This window comes from Schistosoma mansoni (assembly GCF_000237925.1).
Source record: "Schistosoma mansoni, WGS project CABG00000000 data, supercontig 0126, strain Puerto Rico, whole genome shotgun sequence".
NCBI lineage: Eukaryota > Metazoa > Platyhelminthes > Trematoda > Strigeidida > Schistosomatidae > Schistosoma > Schistosoma mansoni.
In genome coordinates, this window is record NW_017386035.1 from 727,779 (window position 1) to 748,354 (window position 20,576).

Sequence of the window (20,576 nt, forward strand, 5' to 3'; positions counted from 1 at the left end):
CCTAAATCCCTTTGACTAGACCAAGGCGTTCGCGAGACTATCCATCATGTTTCAGTAGGGAGGTTCGCATCCTTCTCCGTAAAAGAAAAAAATGTCTGATAGATTAAGGTTACTGGAGACTGATGTGATAAAATCTGAGTATCGAGAAGATCGGAATACCCTCCGCAAGTCTAGAAGGTTGAATGAAGAAACATTGGTACGAAATCTAAAGAATGTTCTAAACTACTGTATTAGTATATAAATAGAAGGACAAAATGAAGGGGAAATATTCCAGCAGAATGGGGAGATAATAATGCTTCATCATTAGTGGAGGATGGCTTTGGTAAATCTCAAGTATTCTCAAACTACTTCACTAATGTGTGTACCGTAGAAAAATGTCCGAAAACGCGAAAATTGCCAACATATGTAAGATACAGATGATTTCATATCAAATGTTGTTAATTCTTATCATGAAGTCATTTCTAATGAATCCCCTAATGAACGTGAGAAATATGTTTTAAATGAAGCCATATCATCTATAACTTTGGGATATAAAGATCGAATATTTTTTCGTGTGGAGGATAGTGTTGGAAAGGTTATTGCTCAAATTTTAGACATCAGTGTTTTCAGTACACAACCGACATGTTGATCATATACAATTCCAGGACCCAGGGGAGTTCATTCCAATTTCACTTGTTAGTTCTGATACTAATGAGTATATTCTACACCATGCAGAGTGTATATCCAATGCGCAGTTTAATTGATAGACAATGAATCTAAGGAGAAGACATAAATTCGACAACATATTCCAATTTAAGCTGCGGCAGATGTTCTGTTTGTATGAACTAATGATTTTTTCAAACTTCATTTGGAATTCCGAATACAATAAGTTCGGTCGTGTCCATATGATTCTTCTTGGTTAAATAGAGTTACTCTTGGGATTTCCAGTCCGCACAATGCTTAAGATACTTCAAACAATTACAGCGATATTTGTGGTATCGACATTCGTCAAGACAAATGCTGCCTATTTCGAGTTGTCTCACCAATTACCTGGTACTTATAAGGCATTTGGTCTCCTTGTGTGCAAATTTTCCCCTACTTGTGCAATATTGGTACATGATTTTCTCCAATCACACTATTCGCTTCGTGTTTTCAATGTTACTTTCTCGAGGCACGGAAAATCAAACTTCATGTTATGACGAGTCACTTCTTAGATTGTTGTGAAGCACTCGAGCATCGTATTTCCTATTCTGGTACTTTCCCGTGACTGGTTTATAAGATGATTTAACCACAAGCTTCGGGATCCTTTAAGAACCTGTGTCTAGGAAAATGTGCAGGATGACGTTAACGCCATCCAATTTTTGCTATTGTTACAATAAACACTGTAATTTACAGTACGCCATATTTCGTACATAGGTAGGTTGCATAATTTGCGACGTTTTCAATAGAACTGAGGATACCACGGATATTCTAGTTTTACAACTAGCTACCAGTAGCACCTCCTATATTCGATCGTTCCCAGTCAGATAGAAATCAGACGAGAAGAGGCAGGAAAGATATATTTGATTCGTTACCAATATATCGAGGACCTTTTCTATAAGCTGGCTAATGAAACGTAGGAGCTGTGTCCCACGCAGTGTTGCAACGTGATCTGGTACGGATGCATGACCGAAAGCCTTCAGTTAAACAAGTCCACTTAAACAACATGGTCAGCATCCAATGTCGAACACTTAATGAGCTATGGATTTTGGGGAATTATTTACAGCTACAGAACGAATATACATATCGCTTTTATAAACTAGAAGACTTAAGTTAGTTTGATGGAGTCTAGCTGAGAAGATAGAAACAAACTGTGAGTTGTGTGCGGAAGCTGGTGTTTCACGAAAGTTACTAGTAAACAATTACACCCTCTTAATAACGAGATTCTATATGTCATGATTCCTGTTAAGATGATCAATCACGTTTATACCTCAGACACCCTTTAGGAATTGTGGGTCAAATTCCAGAGATATTCGACATCTCCTGAGCTCTTTTTGGAAAATGAAAGCATTTTCGCGATGCTTGAGCTGATATAGCGGGTACTTTTTGGAAAATCCGGGCCATTTTTTTGATATGTCTCTACGCTGCTCATGAGACGCCGAAGACTGACCAACCTGAAACGTTTATGTTCTCTTCTCTGATTTGTGATCTGCGAACACGCTCCTAGTATTAGTTCTCGTTGCTGGTTATAGACATATGGAGAAACACAGATGCTTGCCAGTTGTTATTTGCCAGCGTCAATTTGTTTTACAAGTCTACTAACAAACAGTATGCTTTGTTTCACTCCACTGACAGTTCACACGAAGCTGTTCAACTTGTAGGAAACGTCTGCTCTACATAAGAGTGTTAGGCAATTAGTTATCTATGCAAATTACTCAAATCAATTACAGCTGGCGCTGTATCACCATGCTTTGTTTACATCGCTGCTTACCAGTAATATATCTCGACACATGCTGACGCCAGATTACATCATTTCTCTAGCTAAAACTTGTTCTCACGTTCGCACATTAAGCCCACCATAATCAATTAACTGCTTTAGTGCTTATGTTAATATAGCTTTATTACGGCAACTCCGACTAGTCATTGAAGCTGACTACAGTGACGTCAGAAGCACCAATAATTAACAGAACTCGCCAAAATAAGTTTGCGCACTGGTTGTATGCTGAGTTTTGTAATAGACGGCCAAACAATCGCTACCGGACGAACATTTGTCGAGGAAAATATCGCACAACGTCTTTCTGTTCGCGTGGGAAGGATTAGTTGAGAAGATTGGTGTCGACTACCGAGCACAGTGAAGTCATTAAGCTTAGGGATGTTTCGACCTTCCACCTATGTTATACTTTATAGACCTCAAATAATTGACACTGTTAGCTTTTATGAAGCACCCGCCCACCCGGGTCGTGTTATTGGATAAATGCATTGGTTTTAAGAAGCATAGTATTCCCAGTCTACTAATATCTCCGAAAAAACGAAAAGTACCAGCTAAAACACTGATACACGCATATACCAATACTCGTAGTATCCAACAATTGAGCCAAGCCAGCCTAACCCAGTTGACATTTTTTTGTTACTTGATGTTACAGAATGACTACAGTTCAAATCACTGACTAGTTTATCGCGTACGTCACTTGATCCCAAGTTAATCATAAGGATGACATCCCTACATAAGACATGCACTTAATTACAAGTCGTGCCATTTTTACCTGTCGTATAGGTGTGGAAAGGATGGTCAATTTACGACACACAGCTTAAGTAAATGTCCCTTCTACAGAACTGCTTCAATAAGGTCATTTTGCACAAATTTCGATTCTGGGAATACTGCTCTAGGAAAATGATGATTGGCTTCTAAGTTATGAGTCACATGTTGGAGAAACTTGTTTGATATAAACATTAAGCCTAAAAAGGAACTCGAACGTTAAATCCAAGCATCAGAATAAGAAAAAGAATGAAAATGTCACATTAAAGCATACAGTTCGTTGTAACGAAGATAATCTGAATTGTTAACTGAATTCGTAGATGAGAAATATCGGAAATAATAAGAATTAATGCATAACTAAACTTGACTTGGTTGCTCGCTGAAGCTAGATGTTGTCTTGGTCAATTTAGATGATCCGGAGTCAACTGATTTGACTTCGTCCAGTTTCTGTTGTCGAACATCACCCAATAACTGTTCAGGACCATTATCTCCAACATCCAGTGCTTCACGAGAACTTTGAGCCAGCCTTTTCAGTTCAGATTGAATATCTTTTTGTGAGATCGACGTCCTATCTGCAGGAATTTAATTTATAAAAAGCAAAGAAATCACTTATTCTAACGTGAAAAACGAATTTCATGAGTTTATACAAATTACTTTTTCCAAAAATAAAGATAAGAAGAACCAATAATTTTCTAAATATCTGGTGTTTAATAGCAAACAAATAAAAAACCAAATCTATCAATAAAATAAACAACTTACTGTTTCGCTAAGAAGTTTCTTTAGGTCACCAAGCTTTTAAATGTTAAACAAGAATAAAGATTTACTATTTGCATACAAATAGAGATCCTACTTTTACGGAAGACATTTACAAGAAACCAAAGAATCAGAGTGAAGTCTGCCTAGACAAAAAACCCTGTCTTGTTAATTTATGCATACATTTCTATAAATTCTTTCGATATAAGAGAAAGAAGAAACCGATAATAAGATAGTGGTAACAGTAGAAACAATGACGTTAACAAAAATAATCACGAAGCTGATAGAAAAATTAAAGGATAGAATAATGTTGTGACCAGCTACTAAAAAAGTGAACTGATGAATGCAAGAAAAAGTCGTAACGTTAAGCCACATATTCTGAAATGAAAAGCCTCCAAATCCACAATTAGTTAACAAATTGGTTTGCTCTTAATGTGATTTTTTTCGGAACGATACTAAATCTTAATGACTCACATGTTTTGTCCCTTACTTACTACTCAAAACTTTGTAGAATTTGATTTGCCTATAGAACAATTTACTAGATAAGTCCCTACACTGTCACACAAAGTTTCGGCATGGCTAACATCAATGATGTCCACCCGTTCTCGCTTCTTTGTGTGGACTTTAGTGTGTTGCCTTCAACCGCATCTTTCGATCGAGCTATCATTGGAGACCAACAGTTTCCGGTTAGGTAGCTGACGTTCAAACAAACTTTACACAACTTATTTTAGAGGCAAATTCTACTTGCTTATTAGGGTCTTTAACTTTAAACTCTGATCTAGGAAACAGGCTTGTAAACACATTAAACATAATAGTCTGAGGGGACTGAGTCTGCTATGTGGAGTGGCTTCATCTTCAACTGCACTTGTAAATAATGTTCTAGACTTATTAAATTTGGCACTATATTTCTTGTTCATGAAACAAGAATTCACATTAACCACGGTCGGTTGAACTTCTACTAACGAGTAACCTATACCTAATGTTGGCTATTTCAGACTGTCCGTACACAAGTTCTTTAAAGTCTCTAAACGTAGGCTCACAAATAATTCCGATTATTTTTCAGACCACGTTCGCCTACTCTCGTTTCGTATACACTGTGAATTTGAGATCTATATCATCTATGGTCCTCGAAGGATTCAAGTCTGAGACGTGGCTCATCTACTTCGGAGTTCATTCACATGATAACTTCTTTAATTATCTAGACAGTTTCCTTCAATATTGGAAATATTTACAAATTTATCGACAAACGTCTAAACTATTACATGTCCCTCATCTATAATTTCTAGCGCCTTACGAGAGCTTACTTCCGACTCTAATAAGGCACAATATACTATGGTGGTCTTAACTTAGACTTCACAATACCGTAATAGGTAATCCTGTGTGACTCTAAATCCAATATTTAATTACCTATCCTTTCTTAGAGCACCTTATGGAACATAAATAAGTTACAGAGTTGACGTTGAATCTTACAACTTTCCCTCGGCAATTGTAAATCATTTACTAGTGCAGTTGAAGATGAAGCCACTCCACATAGCAGACTCAGTCCCCTCAGACTATTATGTTTAATGTGTTTACAAGCCTGTTTCCTAGATCAGAGTTTAAAGTTAAAGACCCTAATAAGCAAGTAGAATTTGCCTCTAAAATAAGTTGTGTAAAGTTTGTTTGAACGTCAGCTACCTAACCGGAAACTGTTGGTCTCCAATGATAGCTCGATCGAAAGATGCGGTTGAAGGCAACACACTAAAGTCCACACAAAGAAGCGAGAACGGGTGGACATCATTGATGTTAGCCATGCCGAAACTTTGTGTGACAGTGTAGGGACTTATCTAGTAAATTGTTCTAAGGCTAAATTAAGTCCTGAAATCAGGGGCACGAGGAAACTGGTGTAAATGCATCACTATTCTTTAATCAGCTGATCTTAAAAATTAACCTAAGTATCAACAGAAGCAACAAAACACAGCTTTTCCGTAAATTCTCCTTGAAGACTTAAAGGTAGCGATCCACCATAAAGGGTGCATACAAAAGCAAGAAACTGAATACATATTTAGGTAGGATTTAAATACATTTATTGAAATTGAGAAATACGTTTACGGCGTGCGGTGTCCGAAATCTGACACTAGATACACAGAATAGTATGCGCCTATCCCCCCAACTGACTATTTGAGCGAGAACACAAGAGTGAGAGAGAAAGTGTACTGGATTACCAGATGAAATGCACAAATACTCATTCATATGTATATACCACTATATCCTTAGAAAATTGACCTATTGACCCAACGAAATGCACTTGAACTTTGGGTCACTTCTGATTGGGATCGATTAACACTTCCATTAGGCTACTTCTGATTGCCTCTCCATGTCAAATACAAATGTTTTAATTAAAGTAAAACCGACGTGCAGGTTGCTGTAGAGGTAACTGAGTTACAAGTAATACGACATAATGTCAAATATCAAGTTCAAAAAAGCCATTACGATAAATCTACTTATGCCAAAGTTTTGTATAGATTATACATTATGAATTAAGTTATTCAAAAAATATACACTTAAGCAGTAAAAATATACATATAGCATCCACAATAAACTATTTTATAAGAATTTCAATACGGTCAAATAACAGTCCTTAAGTGATAAAAGCAGGAACAAAAAGCAATGTTTCTATAATACGTTGAAGACTAACAAGCATATTTCAACAAAACTTGTCTGATTACCTAAAGAACCTTGTGTACTTAATGATGCAGATGTTCCAATGCCGCCAACTCCACCAACAACAGGTGTGCGTTTGCTAAGCAGACTATTGAAAAAATTGGCTAATACACCTTCAGAAGCCCCTGATCCAGGTCCCCCTGTTGTCCCAGCAGCTCCACCAACAGCTGAAGAAGGCTAAGAAATAAACAACAGAACTGAGTGGTGAACAGAAATAGGGTACAAACGATGATGTAAAAGCTGATATAAAGTGTTGCTAATTATCGAGATTCCACAAATATAGCGTTACTCTGTTATTAACATTCTACTCAAAGTTCAATTTATCTGAAATAATTGACTCAAACTTTATTATTGGTACCTATGGTGTTTGGTTTACTGTTAAGAGACTAGAAATAAACATTTTATCCGGAATATATTAGCTAGAAACTGTAGATATTAGTGAAGATAAAAAAATTCATCTACTTTAAGTGAATTTATTAGCTGAGTCATTATTCGCATCCGTAAATTATTTTCATCCTTCTATTTTTCCTTAACCCTCTGATTATTACACAACCTCATGTGGTATTTGGAATCTTAAATCACTTTATGATGCAATCTTTCCTATCTTTCTATAGATATATATTTACCATACAACTATAAATACGAATGTACAGCTTAGGTAAGTGATTTCATTAAAAAGGAAATCTTCATCGCCGAATTCCTTTAATTTTTATTCAGCGACATGAGTTATTTTAATTATCATATATAGAAGTTAAACCATGCGTTGCACAAGTCAAATATTAAGCTAGCTGTAGTGTGAGATCGAGAGTAGCCCGGTCAAATTAAAACATAAAGGCAAATATTGCTATTTAGGGTTGTACAAGAAAGTGGAGTGGAACACTCAATAAATTACATTTTTTCATTGATAAACAATGATCAGCCTATAATACTGAAATGTGGTAGTGAAAGTAAAATATGATTGGTCGTTAAGCGTGAACAAACAAGCACAGACTATGGACTATTAAATATGTGGTTTCCTTTCATCTCATTGATTTCTACTCCAGACTCACTAAGAGTGACCGCTTGTAATTGTGTTGAGTAATTTATTATCTAGTCTATACTCTGGTCCTCTATTCTGAGTCACGAATCTTGGATCTGATATAACACGATTAGTTTCATTATCGTAGTATACCTGTATGATAAAAATATTTTAAACAATCCGTTATACCAAATACAATAAGCAAAATCACATGTCGTAGTTTTGCTAAGTTAAAATAACCTGAAACTTGGAAATTTCGTCACTGAACAATTGGGGATTATCACAAATTTTGTAACACTACATCATGTTGCGAAACCATTCTTAACAAGAAATTACTAGTGCATTAATTCTTTAATCGATAGCTCATGTATAATTCAGTTTACGTACTGTTGTGTTGCAACTATTGCAATATATTGTGAAACATATTGACATAGTCTGAGTTTATACGAGATTAAACAAAGTGAAATACTAAAAATTTTTATTTCTTATAAACCGGGATCACTTATTTTCATTGGTTCACATAGTCTATCTACTGACTTTTCTCTGCCATCAATTATACTATTAGGTTGATAAACAGAACTATCTAAATGTATGTCTATCGATTATAGTTATACCAAATTTCTGTTTCTTTTCTTATCGATTGTTAAAACATGGCTAATCATGATGTAGATTATTATTATTATTATTATTATTATCTGATCGATTTGTACACATATATGGCAGTCCAATGACTTCAAACAAAACAACTCCAGTGAATTAAATGATACAAAGGTAATATGATAATGATATGAACCTGTATACAAACAAAAAGATTTTGAAATAATAGTTGATCTAAATTACGTACTGCTTGAAATTGTCAACATAAAAATTAAGGTAAATTAGACAGGAATATAATGTTACTAGATTAAAAAAATCCCTTAATTTAGTTTAAGATGAATTATTTTAGACCTTTTAAGGTAACGTATTTAAATGGTGGTGTAATTAATGACAATCAAGTCTCGAGATACTTTAGACATACTTAAAGGAAATTTGAGAGAAATACTAACTAGCAAATCGACATCAAATAAAAGCTAGCAGTGTTTGATTGAGGTTTTGTAAAATAATATGAGGATTTCAACGACAGCAAAAAAGACACCGCGATACCGAATCACAATTTTATTATTTAGTAGTGTGATGTGACATTAATCTTTAGCAGACATGGTATTTATCATAAGATTCGAGAACAAAATCAATGGATAATAAGAGTGATTTAATTCAAAAGCCATTCAGATGACTGTGTACTATGAAATATATGTTGTATTAAAGCTAATGATTCTATTTATTCGACCAAACTCCTTCAAGTGGAACTGTGTTACGCCATTCGACCAATGCGGTGGTGGTCGGTTATCTTAATTTACTGGAATCTATCCTTATTCTTTATAATGGTCTATGCAGTACGCCACATTGATGGATCAGACGGAAAAGTGCATGGAATATTTAGGATATTCCTAAAGATAAGATCGAAATATATAACGCATTGAAATATTTACTTTTACAACGATATCCAATACACTATAAACTTCCCGAAGTTTGGAACCTATGACACTTGTTAACAGAGAACATCAGTTTCAATCATTTCGATAAAAATATACAGGTGATACTTTTATGTAAATGTTAGCGGGAAATAAACCGGATTAAGGCACGTTATGTGCATGACCGTGACGGCGCACACTGATTGGTTAATTCTAAACCAATCAGCTCTGGTAGATTGTTGGACAAACATCTAGAAGCTTCTTATGCATATATTATAAATATATGAACGTCTTTCTGACCATTGATTGCTGTTTACCTACCCCTGTTATTTTGAATACAATTTCGTTCTTGTTCAATGTGTTCTGATTTTGGGGATTTTGTCGAGTGTCATTGTATAAGAATACTGAGCAATAGGAGTAGCTGGGTCGTTTATTAGCAAAAACAATTATAACAGTAAATCATATTTGCTTTTTTAAAGACAGGGACTTTCGTTAAAAACAGAATTTGTACACTGTCTCATCATAATATTATGTATTCATATACATAAAACAAATATTGTTTATTGGTAGCCCATGAAGAACAGTTGTTACAGTTACAATATTAAGAAGATGAAAACAAGCTTCAGAAGTAAAATAAATTAGGATTTATCATGAAATAAGTAATATCAGTAACACTAATACAACAAAATCGATTACCTTTGTGTACTAGAATTTCAGATAGTCAAGAATACGAACAACATACACACAACATAATTAATAATGTTGGGCAAGTAAAACCTAACACAATGCATTTTAGAACAATAAGCCAGAACAATGAAAAACTTTAGCGCCAAATCAATGGAAAGCTTTGGATTCAGGTTTTGTACTTTCATGTATTAACCAAGAAAAATTATCTACGAACTGGGACAAATTTACACCTACATCAAGATTTGAACGCACGAGAATAAATGCTTCAATTGGCGATTAGCGGACCATTTTCATGCTGCATAAACTTTTGTAGGGCCAGACAAATATAATCCTAAGAGGTAGCAAATTTCGTACTTCGGGTGTCAATGCTGATTAACGGACTACAGAACAGTTTTTTACTTATGAGGATCAGGCGTAAATTTTTACTAGTAGCATGCACTGGCTGAATTTATTATGATCATAAAGCTTCTAAAACAGTTATCAAACTATAGGCTCTTACAAATGAGGAAGATTATTAAATGTAGAAAATAATCCTTTGGAAATTAAAAGTAATCGAGAAAATTGAAATAATAGATCTTGTTTACCAAATAAATGAAATACTGTGACAAAAATATTTGGTCGAATACCTTTGATCTACCAGCAGAACCAGGTGTGCGGGGAGATCCAGAAACTGGTCTACTTCCAACATTAGAAGACGGATTCATCAAGGCAGTAGCTGCTCCAAGTTGATCCATGACAGAATCTGAATTACCAGATATTGTATTATTTGAAATATTTGCCTGAGCATTATCTCTTTGCATACTGACCGAGAGTCGAGTAAGAAATGACTATATGAAAAAACACTAAAAATGTATAGACACTACGTAAAACATATTATTAATAAAATTCAGTGCCCAAAGCGAAAAGTGGTACGGTAGTCTTATTACATACATCTAAATTCGGAATAAAGACATTTAAAACTAAATATTTTGACTACGTACTTGATTTGACCGCTGAAACGACTGATATAATGTCGCAGTCAATTGATAGCTACTTAGGAAACTAAATGTAGTAACTCGTCATAAAAGGTTAGCAACTTCACATAGTTTTATAACACATCTCTATGAGACTGAAATTTGACTGAGTAGTAGATATTAATGGATACTATTTAGAAATTATGATGAAAGTGAAGATTAAAAACCACCCATAGAACAGTTCCCCAAAAATACATAAATTAGAAATACTCTTGTTTTCATGATTATGTCCGTCCTGATTGAGAAAATTTTCAGTCAGTCAGTCAGTCACAACGTAGAACTTCGTACGTACGTACATCAGTTCGAGTTGCCATACCACATTAGCACAGAGATGCAGTTGTCGATTCAAATCCCATAGTGGTAGAAGTAGTAGGAGTATAATCAGAAATCCAAAAGATTAGGGGTTTCAAGAAATTATTGAAGGAGTATAGTACAGTGAAATAAATTTGGAAAGAGAAAAAGATAAAGACATGAGGAATTCAGAAGATTAGAATTTGGTAGAACACAAAGAGTGGATGCATCTTCGCCATTGCAAACGATTTTGAGCCATGTCATTCAAGGTCTCTAACCATCGGTTGCTGTCATCTCGCGAATCCCAACCAGGTAGTCTACACCTACCAACATGGCCCAGTCCACTTGTCAGTGACTTCATTGATTTGTGCCACGTTTTGGTCTGGCCACCCCTAGCTTTCTTCCAACCTACTCCTACACCATGAAACATTGCACGTCGGGGCAGTCGGTGGTCGGGCATACGTAACACATGTCCCAGCCATCTCAACTGATGAAGTTTCACTACTTCATCAATCGATTTGCCATCCCTACCTAGTACTCGTTTCCTAACAACTGCATTACTTACCCGGTGGTCCCAGGATATACGAGCAACGCTTCGAAGACACCTATGATCGAACACTAGTAGCCTACGAATATCCTCTACTCTTATTGGCCATGTTTCACTGCCATAGAGTAGGACGGAGCGAACTGCTGCACAGTAAACCCGTCCTTTGGTTGCTAGACGGATATCTCGCCTACGCCATAAATGACGCAAGTTGGCGAAAGCTAGACGAGCCTTCTGTATCCGTGCTGAGATTTCGTCACATACCAGACCACAAGGGCTGATGAGACTTCCAAGATAAGTGAAGTGGTCTACACGCTCAACTACTTCACTCACTATCATTAGTTCAGGTGTCGATGCAACCCAATCCTGAAGTAACATTTTGCACTTCGAGGGAGAGAATCGCATTCCGAACATGCCTGCATTGTTGCTTATAGTGGTCAGAAGACTCTGCATGTTGTCAGCGTCTTCACCGAGTAAAACTATGTCGTCGGCGTATTCTAAGTCGACAAGTGAGTCTCCTGGTAAAAGTTCAACTCCTGGAGGTTTAGCTGATGAAAGTGCTATCTCTAAAAGTAAGTCAATGACAAAGTTAAACAAGAATGGGGAGAGTGGACAGCCCTGACGAACGCCACTTGTGGTAATCAGTTCTGATGACAGTTCGCCATAGGCTCTAACTCGACCAGTTGTGCTCGAGTAGAGAGCCTTTATGAGGTTAATGTACTTCTTTGGTACTCCTTTCAGTGACAAACATTGCCATAGAACCTCACGATCAACAGAGTCAAATGCCGCCTTAAGGTCAAGAAATACTACTATTGTGGGACGTCTGAATTTGTGTCTATGTTCTAGGACCTGACGTAGGGTGAATATCTGGTCTATGCAACCACGTCCAGGTCGAAAACCAGCTTGGTTTTCTCTAGTCTGCTCTTCACGAGCTTTGGTTAGGCGACCTAGTATTATTGAAGCTAATATTTTAGACACTATATTAGTCAAACTGATCCCTCTGTGATTGTCACAAGAGGACTTTTGTCCTTTCTTATAAACTGGCACAATCAGTGATTGGGACCAGTCAGATGGAATTACGTCCAGTTCCCAGATTCTACCTAAGACCTCAGTCAATCTCACTGCTAGTACTGGACCACCATCCTTAAAAATCTCAGGGGTCAACCTGTCAGGGCCTGCTGCTCTCCCTCGCTTCAGATTTCCTATAGCTTTTTCAACCTCACAGAGGGTTGGAGGACTTACATCAATTTGCCATTCAGGACGACTGGGGATCGTGGGTAATTGAAGTGTGGCTGAAGGCCAGTTGAACTGATCCCTAAAGTGTTCTGCCCATCGATCCAACCTCCTGGATTGAGAATGAATTATATGCCCATCTTTATCTGAGATGGTTTCACTGATATTCGGGTTCCTAATACCGGTTTCTTTAACGAGTCTGAATAGCTGCCTACTGTTACCTATTGCCGCTGCCTTTTCCATCTCTCTTGCTTTCGCTACCCACCACTGTTCACGATCATTACGTAGACTTCTTATAAGCCTGCGCTTAAGTTGAGAAAATTTTCAATCAAACAGATAATTAAAATTGCACGCTAAATAGGGCGAATCCACAATGGATATGAGATTTATTTCCAGATAATCTATTAACCTACGAAGGCACTATCTCCTGGAACCTAAAAGCCCTTAAAGGAACCTAAATCACAGTTACATTTATGAACCACGAACTTAAGTTCCACGTACCCAAACTCTGCAGGCACCTTGAGAATAGTCTAACTTTCGAAACATTGAGAGTTGTATTTTCGTGATTGATTACAAGCTTTATTCACTCATAATCAATATAGAGCTTGAGACGGTAGCCTCCAGATGAACGCTATTTAGCATTCCTGGTTACATTTATCATAAACATTACTATCTAATGACAGTTTTAAGGGACAAATATTAACATTTTTGATGATTTGCTAGAATGCAGTATTTTCCAGGCAAAATCTCAGTTACTGGTTTCCGTTAAACTTGCCACATCAAGAACATATTATACAACCTACTTGGTCATCTTGAGCAAACAGTTCCGGTTCGCGAACTGCAGCTTTTTTTGACGGTGGTGGAAGAACTACATCAGAATAGAGACTATGCGGTTGAACTTGAGTAAGGTTTTCCTCAAGAATTCCAATTTTCTTTGGGTTATCCCATCCGGCTGGACTATAAGTTAATTATTTTCCTTAGGTTAATTGAAGACTTACACGAAAATACAGTCTCTTTCGACAACATACGCAGTTTGACTGAATGGAAAACCGTAGATACGACTTTGTAGATAACGATTCAGTAAATCACAGTTTTTGTCCTCCTTTACTGACACATAAAACAGTGCCGCTCCATCTAAATGAATATAAAAATTGACAATCATTTCAAGTGGTAAAAAGTCAGTGAATATTACAAGACATTATGTATTTGAAAAAAAGAAACAGAAAGAAACTATGAAGTCATTAACTAGGGAGTAATATTAACTTATATGTGCAGGAAAACCAACTATTTTAAAATGACAAACAAGTCCTATATCAAGGCAATGTACAAACATTGAAATTGTTGACTATTTACATCATTCGGGGGTGTTAGGACATATTATATGGTTAATACAAACCCTACAAAAAAACAAAAAGTGACAACATTCACATTTTTATAGTTTAATTATTACAAAAATCCTTCTGTTCAAATTCTTGGTCTACTCAATATTATTTATTATCTAGAGGTTGTCTTCCGGGATAGAAACATAATTAAAAAGGAAAAAACACAAAGTGTTTTAAAAAATTCAAGTTATCCACCTATACTTTGTTGGAGTCAATGATTGAAAACCTCAGATGATGTATTTTAATATCGGCAGCAGTGACGTAAGTGTAATCATTATTTATCTTCCATTAGATCTTGAGTTCTAATACCATTTCAAACAGTTTACTTCTTTCTGCTGTTCTAAACGTCATTGGATGAGTAATACTGGAGGTCCGGTTTAGTGTATAAAACCTATCTGGTCTTCATACTAGGTATCACTGCTGTAAACTATCAACGGGAATAAGTGAGAAATGTTTATATTAATTGATTGGACATATTCTGTGACATAGTATGTTATCATTATTGCTTCGTTTTTTCTGTGTCCGGAGAAGCGCAAGTAAATGTGTGCTCGTATTAGAGCATGATCAGAGTTTAAACAGGCATTCCAGAAGGATCGGCAGTCTTATATCGAGCCTCTCCAACGATGACTGATGGCAATATGGTCTATTTGAGTCCATCGTTGGTTTGGTGCATGGGGTCGCCATGTTAGGCGATGTCTCTCCTTATGCTTAAATTTAGTGCTCGTTAGAAATAAACGATTGCCTAGGCACAGTTTTAGCAGAAGGTCACCATTATCTGTTAACCGAGACCCCGAATGCCTTGGTACGGCCGAGAGTGGGGAGAATCCGCTCTCCCCCTCGGAATGCTTTCGCATGGCCACGCGTAAACAGCCGTTGCCAAGGAAGTCCTACTCACAGACTTTACGCGGGGAGGGTGTTACGAAATTGAGAGGATGAAGAGCAAATGTCCGGCGCTTTAACCGGGTTGATGGACACGGAGGGTCCACCTCGGGGAGTTGGAAAACCCTGATTTCAAGCTAATAGTGCACATGGGCTCCAGTATCCCAAGGAAACAAATGGAGTATGAACCAATTGTTGATTGCCGGCCACCATGGGACTGCATCTCCTTACGTTGTTCCACTGCCTTGTGGATCAGACATTTAGGTCAAAGGCTCCGGGTGTGGCCCCCTAAGAAAACCACCTGCTTCGGTCCGGGCACCCGGGCAGTAACACACATCACACAAGAATCAAGTCACTTGTGCGGGGCATATGTATTCGGTTCCCCTTTGTACCAATATTTATGTGTTCAAATAAATAAATAAATACCTGTATACCTACCTAAATGTCTTTCTGTTTGGTTTAAGCTACCCACTTCAGCATTAAAGTCACCTGCTACGAGTAGTGTCTGAGCGTCTAACTTTTTGAAGAAGTTCAAAAAGCTTTCTGTAAAATTCAAGTTTTACCTCATCCGAGCTGCAGTTAGCGAGAGCGTAGGCAGAAATGACCAAAAGGCAACGACGTGTGTTCCTATCTTTTCGAGTTCTTACGGAGCCGTTTAGCTGAAAAGTACATAAGCGACTGTACACAGGAAGCCATTCTAAAAGTGCTTTTTCTACCTTTATACTTAGTGCTATGCATACACTCTAGTCCACGAGAAATTGTCGTCAGGTCGCCAGATAAACGAAGGGTGTACCTATTCGGCTCCCCGTTTTGGTTAGGTGAGGTCAAATGAATGACCACACTAGGATCCTGTATGCGTGTTTCGGAGACACAGAATACATTAACGGTACGAGACTCTAGGGTTTTGGGCAAGGATGCCTGTCAGCCGATTTGATATAGGGTGTGTACGTTGAAGGCTCCAATGTGTAGTTTGGAGCGAGGTTTCAGTAGACCTGGGACAGTGTTTCGCGTACTAGATTCATTGACTATGGTAACACTTGAGGAGGAAATATAGAGTTGATAGTCGAGATAGGAGAAATAATAGGAATTGAAAGGATTGATTATGAATACAGTGATCTTGAGTGCTATTAGAAGTATGAGGGCAGTTATCACTTCCCAGTTGCCCACACCGTAGAAGGGTTCTTCTGAAGGTACCTAAAAAGGAAATTGGGTTAGAGTTGGTCTTAGTGACCTGAAAGCGTGACCTCAGTATCCAAGGGATAACTGCTTGAGGTCGGTCACACAAGACTTTCGTGAGTAGTTTTTGTGTTATCTCCGTACTTACTGAGACCTTACTACCGGAGACGGAAACTCGTGGAATAAGACGAGAAGTGAGTTTTTAGGGTCGACCTTTTCTAACCTCGACCCCTCCTTGTGGGAAGGCAGCATCGCTGTCATCCTAGTTGAGGGAAACAACTCACAGTCTTCACACCCCTGTACAGTCGGTAGCACGACTTCACCATCGGACCTTGCGTTTGCTGTTTTTAGTCTTACCGTTCTTTAACTCATCTATCTGGAATGGTGAGACCTTGAGGAACGAATGTTCCAGTCAGTGTAGCCCGATTAATGCGTCACGATAGGCAAGCCCGACCACCACGTTAAAGTAGCAGCAACGGTCGGGCATCAAGGCTATAGATGCTGTTTATTGGTTGGAAACTGTTATATCCCGATAAGAATAATGAGTGGCAACTTTTGGAATCCATTTATGGACCGATACTATGAGTATATTTTTATCGTATAAGTGTTAAGTAACTGAACTAATCATATTCATGCCCCTCTTCTTATGAGCTTTATTTTGACCTATGAAGTATTATTATGCGATTTATCTCCCTTATTCATAGCCACATTTAGCTAAATCTTGTACAAATGTTGTTTCCTATTTTATAGAACGACGTGGTCTGTTTGGTTGGTATATAAACCCAGTATGATTGAAATAAATAATTCATACCGCAGAGGCTGAGATTGGTGTTCTGGACCTAACTTGCTGGGCTAGGCAGAAAGCAGGACTAGTAAGTATTCTAGACTGCTCGCACGGGTTTCATGCGTCATTAGTCAGATCGATAAATCACTGTACTCTAATTGACGGCATCGTCACGTTATACATTAACAAGGAACACAGGGCACAAGTTATAACAGAAACACCTTAGTTCCCACAGACCTACCGTAGAAAACAATTCAGTTTGGCAACAATAATCCCATGAATGAACTAGTGAGTAATGAAAATTAACCTTACCAGACCGGCAGAATGAGAAAATCAACAGGTCTGATGGTAGTAAGAATTTTTCCGGTACGATAAAAGACACCGGCAGTATATAATGGAAGGGTTAATAGAACAACACGTTATTAGAGTGTATACATGAGACAGTATTTTGGCGTTAACCCCCAATTAAATTCCATCAAAGAATGAACACTGGTGATCCCATCACCAAATGTCATCAAAATAATATAGTTTAATAAGTAATGGCATTAAGATATCTACACGAAAAGTGAACAATCAAGAAGAACCAATTTAACTAGGTTTACAGGATCAACAAAAATAAATAACTAAAGTACTTACAGGACAAACAGAAACGTCGAACGTGCATTTGGATGAAGTCAAAGTGTTCTTCTGTGAACTGATTTTCTTTTTCCAGAGCCCCCATAGAATCAACCTTAAGAAATAAAAAAAAGGTTAATACACTTGGTGGACAGCTACCAGTACAATATATCAAGCAGCCACCCAAAGATTATCAACGCAGTATAATACGAGAACTTTTGTACAGTATACCAGCCTTTTGATACACAGATAGATAGATCAACTGCGACACAGATGACTGGCAGAATAAGAATACACATCAGTTATGGTTTTGTTGTAGAGAACTGGAAAATCAGCTTTCGCATACAAAGTGAATAAAAGAATTGGTGAAATTTATGAAGAGGTAAATTACGGATAAGTTTTAAATGGCATTACAGTAGACTTATTGACCATTTAATCTTGTGGAAGTTAAAGGATCTAGACGAGTAATATGAAATAAATACACTGTTGATAGCATACACTACACGAATTAAGCTAACCTACGAGAAATAAATTAAAGATCGACAAACTCAAAATAATTGCTGTTGGCTGCCTGTCAGTTAACTTCAGTATAGTTTTTTACCCACCTTTGTCATCACTACAACTATTGGAATCCCCAAATTGTTGGTTAGAGCATTCTCATCAGTGTTTGTTTCCATAGAAATGTTTGCTTGTCCAACATTTACAACAGATGGTGGCTGAGACGCAGTTTCAGATAGTGAGTTTAATGTACTTGAAAGAAGGGCAGCTGTTGCAGGGTGTATTCCCGATAACTTTTTCGGTGAAACAGGTTGTCCATTAGGTTGATGATTACCAGATGGGCTGATACATATGGGTGCAACATGAGCAGTGTTCGCCAGTACATCAGGTTCTAGATAACTACAGAACTGGCGCAAAACTGTGAGGAAGAAATAAAGTTGATAATTAAATTGTCCAGCTTTTATTAAATAAAAGGAAATCTGAAGAAAATATTTACGAAAGATGTGAATAATAAGAGTAGAATGGATATAAAGCTTATTTATGTAGAACCTAGAAATGAGCCAGTTATCCAACTATTTAAAAAAGTGAAGACAAATTGATGATTTTACTACACATAAACAGTACTGTTTTACGAACGCATAGATCAAGTGCTATTATATATATATATATATATATATATATATATATTCGCAGTTACTCACACAGCGTATCTACGGTTGGAGTTGTAATCTGCCTTTTATGGTATGTTCTTGCTTTACTGAGCTTTTTATATCTCCCTATAAAATATATTTAGCAGTGATAGTGGTACGTTAACACACTGAGCATATTGAGTGGTTTCAATTGACCTCAAGTATTTAACGACGTTCTGAATAGAAAATTAGTGAATTATCTTATGCATACAAGAGTACAAGAACATACTTTGCGCTTATTTTTAAAATGAACTAATTAGTAAATCTCCTGAAAGCCATATAGTCCCCCAACGTTCAAGTGAAGCTTTTAACGACACCAAAATCATTACTTCTACGAAGTATGCACAGGTGGACAACCATAAATTCTCAAATGTTTCTTAAATAACCAAGTAATCTTAAAAGACAAATATTTGTGAAGCGAGAGTCCCGATACTTAAGTAACGAAAACCTATAAAGATCAGGATCTGAAATATGTGCGGCGTGAGAATATATTTGAACATTTTCCGACTGTCATTGTCAAACAAAGTGAAAGCTTTATGGACTAGACCTATGTTCTTCGGTAGCACTTTTAAAGTAGACAGAATACATAATCAAATGCATTTTGCGAACTATAAGTTGACCAAACCAATAATGAAGAAACCTAAAACACTTAACTACGCTAAGAAATCCTCCGAACCCTACATCTTGTAGCTCTTAACGTAAAACTTGTCAAGTCATTAAGGCGTTTTTATTTACTAAGGACTACATAAAAAAAACTAATTTTGGGTGCCCACTAATCGTCCACTTCATGTCTATCGTAGAAACTAGCGAAGGTAAGCGTCAGTTGTTGAAGACTACAAAATAATCGGGGTACCATACAAAACTGCTGACTTGGCAAAAAGCTGCAGTCTGTTTCCCGAAAACGATTATTTTTAGCAAATATGGAAAACTAACTATTTTTCTTGTATTCTTGAAGCTTTTCATCTGGAACTTTGAGATTACCAACATGTTCCCTCAAGATACCAACCCACTTATTTAGGCTGCTAATAATATTCCATGGTTCCATCATGCTCACACATATCATAATGAAGCAATCTCCGAAAGACTCTTCATTGATCGCAAACTTCAAAAGGTGACTGTGAATAGTGTTGCCGTCCAAAATCCACACATTCAGTTTCGTTTGATCTAGGCAGTGTAAAAACATCCGAATCAAACCGATCCATACCATCTCTGTCTTCATCCTTGATATTCAAAAGGGTGTACTCGAGTCCGAAACCTTTTTTTGGATCTTCTGTACCCTGTAGTCGGGCTATTAGAGTAGTTTTCCCACACTCGTCATCCCCCAAAACAACTAGAGTTTTGGAGGGAGACAATGTCACTGCAGCCTTGTGTGTAACCTCTTCGAGTAGACTAGACCTGCACACTATTAGGAATTTAAAAGTTTCAACAAACCAAAGGTGCTTTTTTTCTTTACATAAATCACTGTCTTCGTATTTGTCACAATCAGTAACAGTCGAGTAAGGCATCGTGACCTTGAAAACAAGTGAGCCACTTTCCGCGATTAAGTCAAACAATTCAAATAGCTGTAGAAGAAATCGAAGATGTTT

General features: G+C 37.1%; 1 protein-coding gene across 1 annotated transcript; it reads right to left on the bottom strand.

Moving 5' to 3' along the window:
* Positions 1-3,363: 3,363 nt before the first annotated feature.
* Smp_130410 (dynein light intermediate chain, putative) lies at positions 3,364-20,495 on the bottom strand (the record flags this gene model as incomplete). Its single annotated transcript, XM_018790153.1, has 10 exons — positions 3,364-3,786; positions 6,676-6,847; positions 10,513-10,713; positions 13,771-13,924; positions 13,966-14,101; positions 17,825-17,918; positions 18,427-18,719; positions 19,924-20,154; positions 20,195-20,385; positions 20,422-20,495. 10 exons carry the CDS (start codon positions 20,493-20,495, stop codon positions 3,572-3,574), a joined length of 1,761 nt encoding a protein of 586 aa, XP_018646400.1. The 3' UTR covers positions 3,364-3,571.
* Between the last annotated feature and the right edge of the window lie 81 nt (positions 20,496-20,576).